Here is an 18279-nt window from a genome sequence, read left to right as displayed (position 1 = left end):
TTCTCCACCATTTTCGCGATATCTTCAGCGCGCAGGTCTGAAAGCGTCGCAAGGCAATCACTGTGTTGTGGAGCAGCTAAAGCTTGTTATAAATGCTTTTGTAAAACACTTTCGTCTGCTTGCGAGCGCAGTGAGCTGGGCGTTTGAAGAACTTCACGAGCAGAAAGGGCAAGCAAATCCTGCACCAAACTGAGTACTGTAAAACGCTTCGCATTCAGGCATATCACGCTCCGTTCGTGAAAGGCGCCGATTTGTTCGCGCCTCTGATATTTATCTTTAATATTATACGCACGCCAAAAGATAAACGTTCGTGTGGCGTCACTGCGAAAGAACTGCGTCGTGGTGAGTGATGATTGACATCGTCTTCGTCTGCTAAAAGCAAACGATGGACCGAGCTTGCAAGGTCATGTGACCACAGCAGACGACAGTGGGAGCCTGCAAGGCCCTGGAAATCAGGTCTTGTGACCGTGACGCTGCTTCCTGTCAGAGTGGAAGCCGGGGTCTCTGAGCAAGTAGAGTCCGGGACTGGTAACTCGAATATACTCAGTGCATCGCAAGCGCGACTGCTATGGCCATTGGCATGCTTTTGCTACACTGCGAAATCGACGAGTTCCACGATGTGGGCTTTGGGGTGTCGCGTCTGTGCGTGAAGGTGCTACTCGTGTGTGTGCGTGGGCGCGAGAATGTTGTAAAGCAGGCCCCACGAGTGTTTCTGCCAGACTGCCTCCGAGGACGTTTGACTGGTTCACTGCCACTGGTAATAAACACGGGCTTTATCGGCTTTCTGTCCAAACGCACTGCCACGGCTTCAACAAATATCCGCTGAAAAGACCTGTCTCACTGCCCGTGCACACGCTCCCAAACGTAAGTTAACCCTTTGATGGATGGTGCGACAAATAAGGCAGACTTTACGCGCTGACTTTCTATACTGAGTGCAGAAGCAAAACTCTATACGCCATTGATTGTTGTGGATTCTTTAGCAAGGCATATAGAGAAAGCACTGAGTTCAGTTTTCTGACCTATCAACAGGTGAACCCATAAACCACTTTTGTGTTTCTTTGTTCACTTTTTGGTCCCAATTTGTTTTTTGTTTTCTGCCTGTTTGGGTAGCTGCATCAGTCGCAATAAGGTCCCTGGTAAATGAGCTTATTTCTTTCCCTGCAGCAACGTTCACAGAAAAAGGAATGTGTATAAGTTATCATTCTTAGTCGACAATAACGTTGAACGTATGAATCACGCTGCAGTGCGTTTTCCGGCCTATCAGCGAGCCTAATGACTGCCCTAACATGTCGCTTCAGTTTTATGCGAAGATATATCATTGTTGTTGTTGTTGTAGTTTTGCACAGGAGAATGAAAATACCTGAGCGCCAGAAAACCTCAGAGCTTTGTTTCAGTTTACCGGACACGTCTAAAAACAGCGTCGATCAGTACTGCATTAAAAATAAAATTTCGTGCATCCCTGAAAGCAGCGAAGAGGACGAAGTGTCACTCTCACTGCGAAAGGATTGCGCGCAAGCTTTAATCAGGAAAAAAAAAAAAAAAAGACAGGAAAGGCCAAGAAGCTTCTGAAGGGATGATATTACAGCCAGTCAACGGGACAAGTTTAAGTTGATTGAGACGATTCCGACAATTCTTAATGCGTTGGGTCGCAAAAGATTTCAGAAAGAAGCACTGCGCTTGAAGGATTTAAGATGTGTCAAGCCTGAAATCGATGGTTGTGCTATCACGCTCAGTATGCGCTGCATCACGCGAATGCGTGGCCGAGCGCAGCGCTGATTGTGCCGTGTTTTAGAGTTATCTGGAGAGCGTGCGGCTGTTCCAGCAACCTCTTGTTCCCCTTTATCTGAAGGACACCCCATTTCTTTCTTACTCATTCTGTTTTCGCTGTAGCAGAATTGCAAGATGATGCAGCGCGTTTGCCTCGGACGAGACATGCCGTGCGAACGTTATCGACAGCGCTTTCTTCGCCCAAGTAGGGCTGCGCGTTTAATGATCAGCGCAAAATCAGAAGCAGGCATAACGTGATCCATGTAACGTTTCCAATAGTGTTAGCATCTACAAGCAGCCACTTTGACGCATATAAGTCTGCGCCCCTCCCATCCAGTCTCTCCCGTTCATTAACATGATGAAGCGAAAGTCTATACTCGGTTTCATACATCAAGTGCAATACTGCCAAAGCTAGAGCTTTTGTTTGCTCTCTCCGCATCCGCGATGAAACATAGTGCCTGCTCTTGACGACAGGAAATAATGTTTGTGAAAGGGGTTTTACTGAGGGTTCAACAGGGAATATAGCACTCTGTAAGATGCACAGCGAACACAAGAATACAGCAAGTCTAGGCACACATAATTTTTTTTAAGCCCTGATTTTTTTTTTATTATTGCCTGACTTTTGCAAGACAATACAAACACACTCAAGACATTGATATAGTAAGCCTGCCAGGGGCTGGCTTCATCGTTCTAAAATTGCTTTAGATCCATCAAAGGTTCTACCTTTGGCAACCACTCAGGATTATCATCGACAAACTTCACAATCTCGATAAACCAATAAACCACGAAATTTTTTCCGCGAGGCTGTCCATAGGCACACATAAGCGAGCTCGAGCAGCGCAGCGGCACTTCGTAGTTCTCTTCATCGTCGTGATATCCGCTCGTAGTTCACTACAGTTGCTTTGTCTGCAAGCTTAGTACATCTTACATTTGCCATCAGCTCCATAAAAAGCACCATTTTTGGGGAGACAAAATCGGATTCGGTGAATTTGTATCTTTTGTTTGTCGTTTTCGTTCGTGTCGCGTTTTCGCTGCCCCACAACCGTGCCAGCGGTGCCCTCTACGCAGCCATCTCTCGGAGCAGATTTTTTATATAAGGTCCGCACTGTGAAGGTGTCCAGACACGTGAAGCAAGTTATTGCAAACGTGTATGCTCGGAATAGAGCCCGTTTCTGCAGAAACCACACGGCCACGAAACAAGCGCGTAGTGATACGCCTCCCTTTTTTTTTCTTGCGGGCTACTTGCGTAGAGGGGCCCTCGCGCATTAAGTTTGGGCGTCGACCGACGGCTACAGTTATCATTTTCGAGACTGATATCAACACAAACCCAACGAGGGTGAAGGTGAAAGCAAGCAAGTGAAGGTGATGTGCAGCTATCTGGAGCAGCTGCGCCCTCTCCGGATAGCTCGGAAACAAGGCACAATCGGCGCCACCGTACACCCACGCTGAGCGCTCGGCCACACGCTCGCGCTGTGTAGCTCATACTGAGCGTCATAGTACGTACTATATCCAGCATACACCCTATGTAGTTAGCGCTGTTCTATTTTTTTTCTCTTTTGCGAGCAGGCAATTTTCTCTCACGTTCTTGCTATTTTTGGTAAAAGTGGCACAGAATCTCTCGTGTTTACAGGAAAAAAAAAAAAAAAAAAGACACGGAACCTAAAACGCCGCGACGAGGTTGTATTCGTCGATAGTAGGTAACGCTACTTGACGCCAAGGTGACAAATATTGCCCCTCCTGACCGCTAACCGCATGTTCATCGCCACTACGCAGCATCATCCAACGGATGCTTGTACTATGCGCACGGAACGCTTGCGTTAGGGGCGAACCATCCCGGCTCTGAGAGACGGACATCTTTTTCGACTTCCTCTACCACAATAAGCGAAGTCGTCTGCACTGCTCTGGGTAGCATGCACGTAGTGCATGCTGCACTTTCAAGCATCGCCTCTCACGTGAGTGGACGACGTACGAGAATTCGTATAAGCCTACATATTGCCGAAACGAGGAAAAAGCCTTTTTCCACGGTGGAAAAAGTCAGGGCACAAGCGGCACCGGACGAACGACGACGACACTGCTGCACTCTTTGAAGCGGTGCGGCCGGTGCATTTTAATTGCTAAGGGCCCTTACGTTTTGAGCGCGTAATCAGCAATATAGGTGAAAGCAGTTTTTATTAATGAAGAACTGCTTGATCTATGCAAGCATATCTGTGTCAGGTGTAATGGAGCGGACTAAGTTATTTAGGCTCATCAACGGGAAATCTATGAGACTTCTCGCACAAGATTTCTTTCTGCAGTGACAAAAATAAGGAATGTAGTGTTCTTTAAATCTTAGTTATCATAATTACTAAACGTTAAATGAAAGATGGCGTTGATTCCAGCTAATAAAATACCTCCAGTCACTCATGTCGTCACGTGTGCTGTAGAATATCTCCACAGTACACGTGCAAGCTGGAGTCCCCGATGATTCGTTTTCTTCGTGATCACTTGAAACAGTGGGCATTTTTAGACACTGCCTGTTAGTGCTTTCGTGCACAACATATTGTCGCACGCAGTAATCTCCGCACGCGTATTCTTTTACAAATCTGTTTTTCTCGCTTTTATTTAATGACTTGCACGATTGTTACCTGAACTGGTCTATGACCTGACCGGGATGTCCATTATATATGTTTCTTTGCCTGCTTCTAATCTTGTTACTGAAGCTTTGTGCCATACTTCAGAGGCTTGGTAAAAGGAAAACATACAATGCGAAATGTTTCACTGCAAGCATCTAATGTCCCCCAGATCCATTTCTGTCCCATATATTTCTGAGGAAGATTCTTTGCGCCAGCAAACACGCGCTCTAATTCCTTCGTATTTATGCCCTCTCCCCGCAATACTCCTTATGTGCGTCATCGGTGACGTGACGAACGACTTCAAGTGACCGACAAATACCCGCAGGTGCTTCACCGGAACTGTGTGACATGAAACACTTGCTGTGAACCTGTCCAGCTACAGCATCCGTGAGACAGTGCTACCTAAGGAAAATAATCCTGGGGTGGGACTTTGGATTTGACTACCGCAAGTGGCCACTATAGAAAATAAGTTTATTGGGAATTTCTGCGAATTAAAAAAAAAAAAAGAACAAAAGACCAATTTGCACTCCTTCTAACTTTCTCCTACTTCCCGCTCCCTTTTTCACTATGCCTGATGGCAAACGTGTCGAATAAAAAAAAAATCAGCAACTAAAAACATTTTGCTCCCTGAATGAATAACTGCAAATACAAATATGGCTAAGCATTTTGATATAATAAATAGGAAAGCAGCAATTTTGAGAAAGTTGGTGTAGATTGTGAACAGTGATATATCAAAGAGCACATACTGGATGCGGCACGAAAGAGCAGCGCTGGTGTTATCTTCTTCCTTTTTTTTTTTCGTATTTCTTTCGTTTCTTTCGCACTGATTTCTACCGGGCTATCGTAAGTACCAGAACACTTCCTTGAACACCATTTTGATGACAGCGTGCTCCTAGCACGTACAATGTCCAGCAACTCTTCTCGGTTTATCTGAGCGCTTGAACTGGGCTGAGCTGGTAGTATTTTGACATTGATAGCGATATACAATTTGACACAAGGGGAGGTGATAGCTTCTCCGCTCACACAGTAGCGACGTTTTCATGGGTGACCCAATAACTTCGATATGAATGCGTCAGAGTCACTTATAGGCGTCAGGCAAGCATTATTGCGATTGGGAAGTCAACATTTCGACACAGCATGACCTATCCAGCATGCATGCCCACAATACACACTTATTGCAAACTATATTTAGGGTTACGCCAATATATCCTGTTTATTCCGAAACGATTTGTGAAGCACATGAGTGTTGATGTGAACAATCCCAGAGGGGTTGTTCCAGAATAATCTGTTCTGCGGAATTTTGTAAATCCCCTTTTGTTGTCAAGCTTAAGAACCGGGAGAGCCATGTGTTTTTTGTGTACTAAAGTTGGATTGTTAGTTATTTGTGCCTTACAGAAGTAAGCGTAAAAATGGCGACAACAGAAAACAAAATCAAAACAAAGATACCACGAGCGCTCGTGCTGTATCTTCTGTAGGTCACGTTTGTTTTTCTCCCTTGCGCTCTCCCGCTCTAGCTCAGTATAGTTACGGCGATCATCTGCTGAAACTAACGACACGGCTTCAATCCCGGCGGCGGCGGCCGTTTTGTTTTCGGTTGAGGCGATGAGCAAGGCGCCCCTGTATTGTGTGATGTCAGGTGGTCAAAATATTTAGAGCCCTCAGCTCTGGCGTTCATCACAGACTGAATCTCTTTGGGACTTCAAACTCTAAAAACCGAAAACAAATTCAACTTTTGCACGCCTCTTTAAGTGACGGGTTTTGCTTTGTCTTTTTGTTCACCTCGGATTTGACTACTTCTGAACCCTGCAATAATGACTAATAAAAAAGGTAAATGTGCCAGATAATAATTGTGCTTACGAAAATTTGGCCGAACATTCTCGGCGAAGCATGAAACCAAGTGCAACGCAGGCAAAATGAAATCTTCACAACACCATGATTGCGTGCTGTTAAAAAGGTGGTAGAGCGGTACTGGGATAGACTGTGTTTGATTGCGATCATATGCTATCAAACTGAATACTTCGAGGCCACAATGGTAGGATTACCAGAGACTTTGCTGTTTTCAGCGCCACGTAGTTGCGAACACGTTACATAAATTGCACTGTATACTTCGTCTCACAAACTGTTTGCAGCACAGCGAAAGGCAGAGGCACCCCGGTCCAATCAGGATCACGCGTACTACAATAGGCAATTGTGCTCCTACGCACCTTTCGCCCCCAAAATTGGCGGGTGTGACAGCAGGAGCACAATTCTCTGTTATAGTGCGCAGGGGCGGGAGGCACTTAGGGGCACAATTGCTAGGGCTCCTCTACCTTTCGCAGTGCTGCAGATATCTTGTAAGACGAAGTATAGGGTGTGGGAATATTTTACCCTTTTTATGAACACCGGTTGTTGTTCAGACATGACGGAGTGTTCAGACATGGTGGCATGTTAAAACATAATGTTGGTCGCGTCTCGTCGCGTCCACACATTGCCCCCCCCCCCCCCCCCCTCCCAAGTCGTGGCGGAGGTATCTTTTGTCAACGTTTGCGACACACCCATTAGAACAGCTCAGGGAGTTTAGGACGTTGAACCATCGTTTGTGCACTCTCCTCTGCGCAGCCTATTATGGTGTCGCTACCTCACCTTAGTTCAAGCCTTTAGTTTCCAACTTCTCAACTCCATAACCACTAGGGGGTTACAGGGGTTCAACAGAGGTAACGCAGGATCCTTCTGGCACCCGATAAATCTGACAGCGAATACCAATGATAGGAGACATGGCTTTACTGAAGCCATTCCCTACACAAGTATTTCGATGCACTGAGCACGACGAGACCGGCAGATGCATTACGTGCTCCTCGCGGCTCCAAAGAGCTTAATTCACGAACTATACTTTTTCCATTGTAGCTCACAACTTGTTTTAGCAACAGAAGTGAAATCTTGGGGGCGCGGGTGAATGGCAATACATAAAACCGGCTTTTCAACGAGCAAACGAAGAGTCAGTAAAACAAGTTGTTAGGCTAGTTGGCGCATTGCATGAAGAAAGACTAACCAGCCAAGAAGAGCCTCTTTCTGCGTCTGTTTTTTTTTTCTGTGTGCGTCTTCTTGGCTGCCCAGTCTTTCTTCATGAAATGAAGAGTCAAGTTGAGCAAAGTACTCTGCTGACCTTTCCCGCCCTCAAAACATGCCAGGAATCCAAACATTCGCCAAGAATGCACGTCACCACGAGCTTAGAGGTGGGCTCTTTCCTTCTTCCTGCATCCGTTCGTACGGAAAATGGCTTGGGTTTTAGGTGTCCAGACTGCAAATTGTACAGGGCAGGTTGGCAGATTGTTGCGTGGCTGACGTGTGTTCATCTGCACGAGGTGAGGTCAAAGGCCGCACTTTTACTCCCAATTCCATCCCAAAAAGGCAGAGCGCCAGGTGAGAACTGGCAGACATTGGAGTGCGCGCGGACAGTGGAACTGAACAAAGCTTCCCTGGCATGCGAGACGAATGCACAAACGACGAGGTCACCCCAGCAATCTTCTGAGATGAAATAACGACTCCTACGAGAGTGTTTCTCATGGCACTGAAGAGAGGAACTACACTTCAACGGAAATCGAACAATGCGCACTTGAGCTTGGTCACTGACCTCAGCCCTATAGCTGCCAGAAGAGAACGTGAATGGGGAGCGCAGGTCGATGGCCTCCCACTTCAGCGTGCCATGCTGTCGCCCGTGACATGAACTGGTGTACAACCACCCTTTACCTTAGAATATACAGTCAGCAATGCATCACAAAGTGGCACCACCAAAAGCAAATACGTCACAAACATTGCTGGCATTCCAGCCAGCACTGGCGTCATGCGAATAAAGTAGTTTCTGAAACTTGGCATATCATGCAAGGGCGTTCAAATTTATTCAGACGCCTCCTTTTTTCTGTCATCGTTCTTCGGAATCTTACTCCTTGTCAAATACTACCACGTACTGGATGTAGAAGAACAGCTAGGTATGTAACTGTCGTTTTCCCCACTATAGATTTACGCTCATTCGGGGCAGTACGGAATACTTTAAGAAGCTGCTGGCGTTCCCTTTTTCGCCGCAATGATAGTCGTGAGCCATGGACGTTAAATTATTGAGTCCGAATACACGGTTTAAGCTCTCTCTCTCTCTCTGTATAATTAACTATGCTTTTTTATACGCAGTTGCGGGTGGGGCGAGATGCAGATATACGCGTGTGCGAAATCAATGCGCATTGTTACATTGTACAGTGTTTCATAATCTAGTATGTATATAATTGTTCAGCAATATCACGATTCATTTCTTTTTTGCTTTTTCTCATGAGCCATTTCACAATTGGGAATGTATTCATCATCGCATTCATATTTTACTTACACTGTTGCCCGCAATGAATGGGTTGTTCTTTCCCCATTCCTTACGTAAATATCATTTTCGGGAATTGTGCAAAACATTCATTTTGAGATAACTATAGCTTTAGGCATTCTTTGGGCAAGCCCGGTAGGTAAGCTGTTCATTAGTTTATTATACAAACTGTGCTCCTGCTCTACCCAGTATCCAATCAACCGTGTTTGTCCGATTAGGCGACAGTTTTGGCGCATTCACTCTTTCCAGATAAACAGTGTTAGGGATATACGAGCGTCACAGTTCTTGCTTCAAGCACCTTATTAACGCCATAAGAGCCGTTCGAGCGGCGCGAAGTATTGCACGCTATATCAACGGTCACATTTAGTCGCAACTCCGCACAAAACTTAATCGCACGATTCATCACTGAAGTTCCACATATTTTTTTTTTTTCATGTGTTCATGCTTGTTTACTTCGCTAGGTTTACAGTGCGATCAATGCCCATGTCCTCGAATTCTCATTGAAATGAACATCAAGCTAATCGATGTCTGTACCCGGCGCCAGATTGAGAAACAGGGGGCACCTATATTTCTGAACTTTTGGTTTCTTCTCAGATGTTACGCCTTATAGTGCTCCATTTCACATTGGTTAAGTGCTGGCTAGTGATATTTCGCTTCATGTATGTACAGTTGGCGGCCAGTCGCATTCAGATGCTGCGTGGCACGAAGAACTATCCGAGAAACACCCATTGATAAGCAATATATCCCAGTGGTGAGATGAAACAGGACATGGAAATTGATTCAGCGGAAAGACATTGTTTCGTTGTCACACGACGTCAGGGCGCACATTTCACATTTCACCACCTCGATATGCCTGCTTCTTTCTTACACGCCAAGAAGCTTGGAATATGATTAATGCGCTAAGAATAGCACGTGACTCATGTAGCAGTTGACGTGGCCACAGCTCTCGTAGTCATATCAGCAAGTATCCAGAATGTTATCAAGTGGACAGGGCTAAGATCTACTCTCCCTATCACGATAGTCTATATATTAAACTCAAGTGACGAAAGTGCGCACTCACCACGGAAGGTGGACGCTTAAAGGCTGCCGGAGTGAAAGCTTTAGTGTGCCGTGGCCAGCGGTCTGGTTTTACGGCGGTTTTGTGTCCGCCAAGCACCCAAGCCACGGAACGGTGTCACTGCTCAAGAAACCTCGCTGAAAAAACAGCGCCCTGAATCCTCAAAAAACAAGAGGTAAAAAGCACTCTTCATAAGAACGACAGCTTAGTTAACGCTTGTGTTCTTCCCGCCGATTACGAGACCTTTAGGCATGTTCTTGATGGCGGTATCAGTATTGCCGCATCAGATAGGATCAAAGGTGGTGGTCTGCACTCGAATCCTGGCATAAGTGTGCGTCAATTAAACGCTCTAGGTCAGACGGGCCGGTTATTTACCTAGTTGTAAATACTGTTCCTCCTCCGGGCATGATAAGTTTGCGTTTCAGCTAAGCGTAGTCTAGAAATCCTGCATCGTCGGTTTTATTACCACTGTATAGACAGTGGTCATACAGCGGTCACTTTCGCTATCTAAGGTACTGAAGGGCTCTGTCATGGCTTTTCTCTTAGGCACGTGTCAACGGGGTTCCAGGTTCACCCTTGCAATTTTTTTTTAACTGTATCAAGCGAACGTCGATTTCTAGGTGTATGTAGAAAGCTTCCTCTGTCTTTCTTGCTATCGATCCCTTCTTTACTTCTCAGTATTCTCTTCCTGTCCATTTCCTTTGCGCCATAGGCAGCTTTGCTATTAGATAGCAATTACCACGGCCGGACAAATTCCTTTTTTTTTTAATTTTAATGGCCCACTACCACCGTCACCACATCCGAGAAGAAGTTAGCAGAAATCTGGAGAGTGAAGGAGTGTACGCACGGATGACGGCTGCTCTAGAGAGCATTGCTTGCTTTCCTGTTCTACTTCGCTCGATGAATCCTCTGCGTGACAAATTTTATGGCTGGGCTCTAGGAGTGATTGTTTCATTTTCTAAATGCTGTCTGCTGTGGCACTAGATTGCTGTAAACACGTAGTGTTCGAAGCATGATGGTAGCATTTCATTGATTTTGGGGGAAAGTCGTGAAAGCGTCTGTTCTAATTAATGTTAACTTTGCCCGTATTAGAAATCTCACAATGAAGGATGCCGCTAAACATTAAACCAGCACCTTTCGAGTGATTCATCAGCTTGCTCTCGCCCTACCATATGATGTGCCAACAGCCTTCCTGGATAGCTCAGACGGTAGGGCGACTGCCTCAGACTGCTATAGAGTATGATGGGTCTTAAAGAATGCAGAATAATGTGTAGGGCACCACCTGCGTGCATGCTTTCCAGTTTCAATTCGTTGTCGTCGTGAATTGTAAGTTATGTTCACAAGTCCTCGAATCTAAGCCACCTATGAGTATTGCATCGGCTTAGAGTAAATACGGTAATTGCTCATGTATAAATAAATTACTGCGCTGATATCAATACTTAAGTACAATGACTTTTTCGTAGTAACGATTGTAATTGGTGGTTTGGGAGCGCGTTAAGGCGTTCATCGGAAATGTGTCTTGTTTTGAGCAACACTGGCGCTACGCCGCTGGATTAACATTTGTTGCCGTTTCTTTGGGCTCTGCAGCTGTTGATGAGCATGGGATGGTTCGCGAAAAATCACAGTTGCCTAGCAGACGAGCAATTTTGTGTGTCCTTAAGGCGCAGAAGCACCAAGTCGACATTCGCCGGATATTCGTAAAAACTTTCGAGGATACGTTTCAGCCGCATCTGAAGAGAATCGAAATGCTAGATTGCAGGGCACGGTAAAGAACACCGCGTGACCTAAATTACCTGTAGTACATCGCAGGGAGGGCCACTGAACCCACAGTGTTACAGTGTTCCTTAAAACTCATTATGTCCGAAGAAGAACATTTCAACCGGTGGTTACTTTAGGTCATAATAAATCAGAAATGAACCCGACTCAGCACAAGAAAGAGCATTGTAGTCCTTGTTAATAATGCGCTTGAAAATGCTGTCCTAAATGGCTACCGCTTGCACTTTTGACCCCGAGCTTCAGCGTTAAACTTTGGACAGAGAAGCTTTCCAAGTCATTGGAATTGGTTTCGGTGGACTGTGATGAGTAATATGCGTGGATTCTTGCAACATACTGGGCCGTGTATCTACTAGGTCAGTATAGCCTCTGCCAGCGGCTAGGCGCATAACCAGCACGTTCTCTTTCTTTGCTGTTTCTGTCTTACGGACACTGACTCCGCACTCACGGGCGCTAGACATTCCAGCAGAGAAGAAATACGAGGGTGAATTAAAAACGCAGTAACCACTCATAACTACAGTTGCGCTATCGTATGAAAATAATCTCCGTCATTCTACTGCGGAGAAGGGGCCAGGGAAGGCCATTATGTCCAGAGCTGGAGTTCTGATAGTTTCTATTATTGGCTGTACTTGAAGACGCACGTTGGCTCGGCTGCGATTAGATTAGCTTGCCTGGGGATCACATCTGTCGAGGTGCTTTCTGATGCCTGCAGGCAAAGGGCTTTGTATTTTCCTATTAAAAACGAAGTCAGTAGTGCGTTAAGTCGAAAGCGCGAAAGACATTTAAGCCGAGCAGAAAGAACTGACGCGAATGTTATTTACTGTTGATGAAGATTTGCAGAGACTTTCCAAACAATATCATTCTAATGTACGTATATTTGTGTGTATCTTCGCCCTCACGGGGTGAAAGTGCGTACCATTCTGTTACAAGGCGGCACACAAGTCGTTGCACTTAGTATTAATATCGGTTTCGTTTCCATCAGCCACCGCCTCTCATAAAAAAAAAGAAAAAAGAGGGAGAGTAGAACTGCTCCTTATTTTTTTTTTTTCTTGCTTTCAAACAGTAAATGAAGCAGTCGCCTTCGTTTTGTACATGAATTTTGGTTGGTTGGTTGGTTTTCGGAATTTAACGCCCCAAAGCAACTCGGGCTATGAGAGACGTATTGAATGTTGCGTCTTAGTCCCGTAGTTTTCTTATTTTGCTGGTTTGCGTACTTACGGGCACTTCGCTGCTGGCCATGCTGTGAACCTAGCCGTAAGTGTAGAACACCCAGACCAGCTGCCCCACGGTCCTAGCGCAGTAAGGAGCTCCTTCGCAGACCCTGTTTTTTAATTATTTGTTTTGGGACGGTGGCGGGTTGAAGCAGTCTTGTCGCCTAAAAGAATAAAATTAGAAGTCTCGCATCCGTCGGCAGCTAGTAATTCAGAGCGTCTTTCCCATCGCGCTTACGAGAGGTGCAAAAAGTGCGCGAACGCAGCTGCAAGAGCGGCACGGGAGGAAGCATATGCGCGACAAGGCGGGCGAGAGATTGAAGGAGGAGGGCACGGGGACACTGTGCCACGTGATAGAGCGCGAACGGAAGAGGGCGAATGGATGAGAGAGAATGCCGTCCAAACGATTGCTCGAAGCTTCGCAGATAGTGCACGGTACAAGGCGGTATCACACGGACGACGGCAAGTAGTAGAGAGGCGGCAAGAGAGAAAGTGCGCTGGCTCCCTCTCTTTTGCTCTCGCCCCTTTTTCTTGCACTTCTCACTGATTTCAATCCGCCTCTCACCAACTTCCCCGGCTATTATTTGACTCCGTTCAACAAAAACGCCCGGCGATTTGACCCAGGAACGCGCGCTTCGCCGTGCTTCATTTTACCACTTTTCGATTGTAGTATTTCTCCCCCTGTGCTTTCTTTCATCCTTGTACTTTTCTCTGATTTCGATGCTTTCTCTTTTTACTCCATTTCATTCTTATCAGCGCTCCCCTATTACTGTCCTGGAAGCGGCGGCATTTCTTTGCGTCGGGTGTGACAGAACCTCGGAGGGCGGTTTCCAGCGCCTTGCCGTGGGTGGCGCTTGGTCCCCGCATGTGCCGGGCACCGGTCAGAAGACGCGGGCGGGATATTCCCTACGTTTCCCTCGCCCGTCATTCCTCCTCCGCCACCCTCGCGACGAGGTGTCCACCTGCCGTCGCGGAGAGGTGTGAACAGGGGTCTCTCCACCCCATCTTCAGAAGCCCAGCGGAGGTCCATCTTTGTCAAGCTTGTGACCCGCAGGAGTGCAGTTCGAGGGAGCAAGCGAAGCCCATGTGGTGCCGGCGCGGTGACGACGGCAGCGTCGCGCGGGGGCCAGCAAGAGCTTGCGGCAACGACGTCGAGAAACGCCTGCGGTTGCCCACGACAGGCTGACCACCGACTAATCTATCCGCCAGGAGTGACCTACAGACCCTGGTCGCCCAGCGCGCGCACGCCACGGACGACTCGAGCGTCGACCGCTGAGAGTGATCCCGCCGTCATCACCACAACAGCGATCGACGCCGCCTACGCGCGTTGCGCAACGCGCTTGACGTCGCGTCTCTGGCTGGCAAGCTGACAATCGCCGGCTCGTTCGGCGAACCGGGAACGGCTTCGTTCACAACTTGTGCAGTCCGGCGCGCGCGCGCGCGTCGTCACCTTCGGTGCAAGAGCGAGGAAGAGACCTCGCCCCTGGTGCATCCGTGCTTTGACCCCGCAGCTTGGATGGCCCGCGACCACTGACCCCGCTTGCGAGAGCCACCTTGGGTTGACAAACCCGCCAGAAACATCCACAAGGACATCTCGCGCTGTCATATAAATCCGTGGCACGGGCGCATTGGCTTAGTTAGTCGGAGGGCACGGCCGCTGATCGTCGACTAGGGAGAGTGCTACTGAACCCCACCAGAGAGGACACGGACTCACGGCCTGGACTTTGTAACCTCCTTCCTGCTTTTTTGGGTTCTTTCGACTCGTTACCAGGCCAGAGGCGCCACTATCTCGCATTTCATCGAAACCTGTCGGCTACCGCTCCCAGTGTACGCCACCGTTCAGTTCACCCCAGCTTCACTCCTGCAGTCAACGACGATCGTCGCTTCAGCTTTCAGCGTCTGACTCAGCTTCAGCGAGCAGCTGCCCCCATCTCTGTTCCTTCCACGTGCTCAGTACTGCTCCAAAGCAACATGAAACACAGTCGATCCTTCGCTCCCTTTCTGGCGGTCGCCGCATTGGCGGCGCTGAGCTCCAAGGCTCCCGCGGCTCGCGCTTCAACCGACAACCACGCGCTCCTGGACCGGCTACAAGATGTGCTGGACTCTCCGGCGAGCCGCATCGGGGTTCGCTGTCGGAATGACACGCTCTTCTACCTGGATCGCCTGAGGAGTGGTTCGCCGTGGGCCCTCAAGAGTAAGTACCTCCTTCCGCGTTCTTTGAGTAACAGCGCCTGCTCTCGCAGTGCGGAGTTTGGGTCAGCGGGGCTGCGACCCACGCTCCGCGACAGGCGATCCGTGTGCGAGGCCGCTCGCAATTCGAGACGATGGCGTCGCGTGTATTGTGTGTCGCTGCGGCCGAATCGCGCGTAGCTGACGAGCTGCTTGTACAGACGCCTACTGCTCGCTTGCCTGGACAGGCTGCTTGATGCTGGGCGTATTTGAAGGCTCACGTATTATGATTGCTTAATATCTCACGAACTTTCAGATCAATCTCACAGGAAGCATGTTGACCTTTTTTTTTTTTTTAATACAAGGCCCCCTCATGTGCCCCATCTTTATAACGAGAGATCGCTGTACGTTAAAAATGTTAATTGCAAGGTCAGGGTGGAAGGTTTAGCCGCTTTTTGACGATTTTTACTGCGGTGCACGCGTCGGTTCCCTGCGAGTATATGCCCGCCGGTCTCTCTTTCGTGGTCAGTGACGCAGATCGCACGTGCAGAAACTGAGATTTCGTTGTTTTGTATGACATTAGTATTACCAGACTGCTCCAACAGATTGAATTATTTTTGACCCCTTTCGCATATTATTTATATTACCCCTCAATCGCTTGTACGTATAAAAAAGCTCAACGTGGATGGGAAATTCAGGCTGGAAAGAAACACCCTATAGTAAATGCTGACATGCATTCGTGGAAATCGCGCTTCGTTCGTTCGAGTTGGCCAATCCTGCAAGGTGTGTAGCATAATGCGATACTGGGCAGGGAAAACATTGTGGTGTAAACGAATTCGAGGCGTGCATCATTTTGCTTTGTGATTTCGGGAATCCATAAACTGCTGACAAGCACCCAGTAATATTAATTCACTTAATCCTGGTGGTGTCGAGAAATATTTTCCTCTGGTTCCACTATTATTATACCCCTCGCTTTGTTAGTGTTTCGAAACTAACACTTCCAAACGGAGGCCGCTTCTCGGATGCATTCTGAGACATATATGTCCCCTAGTGTGAAATGGACGCAGTTTCTACGAGAACAACGAGCAAGTGGTACTGCTCTCGATATGCTCCCGCAATTGGAATGGCGCTTGTATTTTTCTTACTAAAAACCGGAGGTAAAGGAAAACAAAGCAAATTGGCTGTACACAACCCACTTATTGTCCCTGATCAGTGCCGTCGAGTAGGGAGCCTGGCCATAGAGGTGCTCTACCATCAAGAACTTTGTAGGTTGCCGCTAGTGGCTTCGCAACGCTCACATTTCGGTCGTAGCTGAAGTGCTGTTCACGCAGGCGAACCTGTCCGTCGGTGTACAGTCAGGGACAAAAGCTTTTGAGACGTGTACTCGTGGAAAAAATATTTATTTCTGTGTGACTGTGCAAACAATAGTGAATGAAATGTGCTGAATAACGAGGGGGCGACCACGTCCCATTCAGAGAAGAAAAAAAACCACAGGAAAAACAAGCGAGGTAACGAAGAAATACGTGTTTTTCCGCAACCCCGCATGCCGAAAACGTTTTTATTTACTGTACCAGTGACAAAATGAGTCATTTGATGCAAACACAACGATCACTAAGAAAATTTTCGTGCGTTGTGCGGCAGTGAGAGGAAAGGGGTTGAATGAATTGAAAATGTTTCCTGGTTCAGTGCGCATTTTTTCAGGTAATCTAGCGTGGAATTGAACAATGGTGAAAACGGATTTTTTTTTTCTTTCTCCCGTCGGACCTGGCGTTACTACGTACATGCACAACGTATCATTATTTCGAACCCGTTCGGTAGAGTGCAAATAATGGCGTCTGGAGTCGTTCTCAGCAAGGGTTCGGTAGAGCAAACTCCTGGTGTCCAGACGCGTGAGAGCTTCTTTTTATGCCGCTCAATTGATTGACACTGGCGAGTGTGACAGCTGCGAGCTCGATTTCGTCGCGACTAACCCGCGCAACGGCTTCTCCGAGCAGGAAGATGGGAGGAGGTAAAACCGGCGTCAGCCGACGACGTTCCGACGCCCGGCGACCTTGGGAAATAATCTAGCTAGCCGAGCGTAGAAAGAAGCAAAAATAGCCAGAACAATGACTGCGGCGAAACGGAAAGCGCGGCGCGTACGGCGAACGTTCAACGAGGAAACGGGCGCACTCCTCCCCCTCCCATTCTGCTCTGTAATTTCTTTTTCTCGCCGCCTGTCCTTGACTCAGATTTTTGCGATGCTCTCCTCGGGCGCGCGTGTTTGTGGAAAGTCGGAATTGGGCAGCGCGTAGCGTATGTATGAATGCATACATATATATGCACATACCAAGCAGCCGGGGGAAGCTTCCTTTCTCTTTATGCCCCGCGGGGTGCTTCGATTCGCCGTGTTTAGCTGGCGTTACCGAGCGCTCCTCAAGGTTTGCAGGGGAGATTCACATACCTTGACCTGCGCGCCTTACTAGCCTAGTGGCGAAAACGGCGACGAGCGCTGAAGGAGACGACCTATATGTGAGCGTCTGCGAACGGCTGCAGTCAGCGAAAGACGGCGTTTCAAGCGCGAAAAAAAGCTAACCTGCCGAGCTGACTCGCTAGTGGGCGGTGCTTATGTGGATTAGATTGTGTCTTTTTCCGACTGATAAAGCCCGCATGTACACATCTGGTCAAAAACCATTCAGATTTGAGAGTATATGGCTGAAAAAGGCGCACACTAGTGGCATTAGGTACTCATCTCCTTTCAATCTCTTAACGGTCTTGAAAGGGGGTAAGAATCTTTTGAAAGCGTTACGGCTGGAAGACGTTTGCCCATGCTTGTGCAGGCGCAGTGACTCGGTTCCACTATGGCACGTTGCGCATGTTAAAACTGCGCCTGCTCAAGTAGCGCCGGGGTGGGAATAACCAATGCTGCGCAAGGCTCGCACGCGTACCACGATCGCGTGCTTCCTCACTGTCCTGCTTCTTTTGTGACATGATGTGCTGTGAGAACAATGACACCTTATTTCTTTAAATTACCTGTACAGGATTCCGGTAGAGACGGAGTTTAATAGCAAATAAGATTTAAGTCTTCATTGCGAGGAATGAAGAATGTCTTTGCGTCATTTGCAATGCTTCAAGGAAATGGCAAAAAAAAAAAAAAAGCGGAGAGGGAAGACATCTGATGACGTGATCCTACGCTGAAGTTCACACGCGTTGTCCGTGGCATAATCATCACAGGTATGCACACTTCATTCACTAAACCTCCATAGGAGAGACTTGTGGCAATCCGTGTCACACTTCGATCTCTCACGGGCGGCGTCCAAAGCATAATGAACTCATAGCTCCTTCAGAGCCCGGCCTCTAGGCTTATGTCGAACA

At 47.7% G+C, this 18279-nt stretch overlaps 1 protein-coding gene across 3 annotated transcripts in view; it reads left to right on the top strand.

The window, feature by feature from the left end:
- The first annotated feature begins 409 nt into the window (after positions 1-409).
- LOC146184665 (nose resistant to fluoxetine protein 6-like) overlaps positions 410-18279 on the top strand; it is an 89095-nt gene continuing 71225 nt past the window's right edge. The window contains exons 1-2 of one of the 3 annotated variants that reach the window (XM_084609440.1): positions 410-864; positions 13516-14953. In XM_084609440.1, coding sequence (XP_084465566.1) covers positions 14731-14953 — 223 coding nt within the window. In that variant the 5' untranslated portion in view covers positions 410-864; positions 13516-14730. Of the gene's footprint in view, positions 865-9817; positions 9951-13515; positions 14954-18279 lie in introns of those variants that run through there. The other 2 variants (XM_084609439.1, XM_084609441.1) reach the window with 2 other exon arrangements.

The sequence above is a fragment of the Amblyomma maculatum genome, chromosome 7 (genome assembly GCF_055883805.1).
Source record: "Amblyomma maculatum isolate TAMU_Amacu chromosome 7, ASM5588380v1, whole genome shotgun sequence".
Lineage (NCBI taxonomy): Eukaryota > Metazoa > Arthropoda > Arachnida > Ixodida > Ixodidae > Amblyomma > Amblyomma maculatum.
Note: the sequence above shows the minus strand (reverse complement) of the source record. Positions and strands in the feature narration are given on the sequence as shown.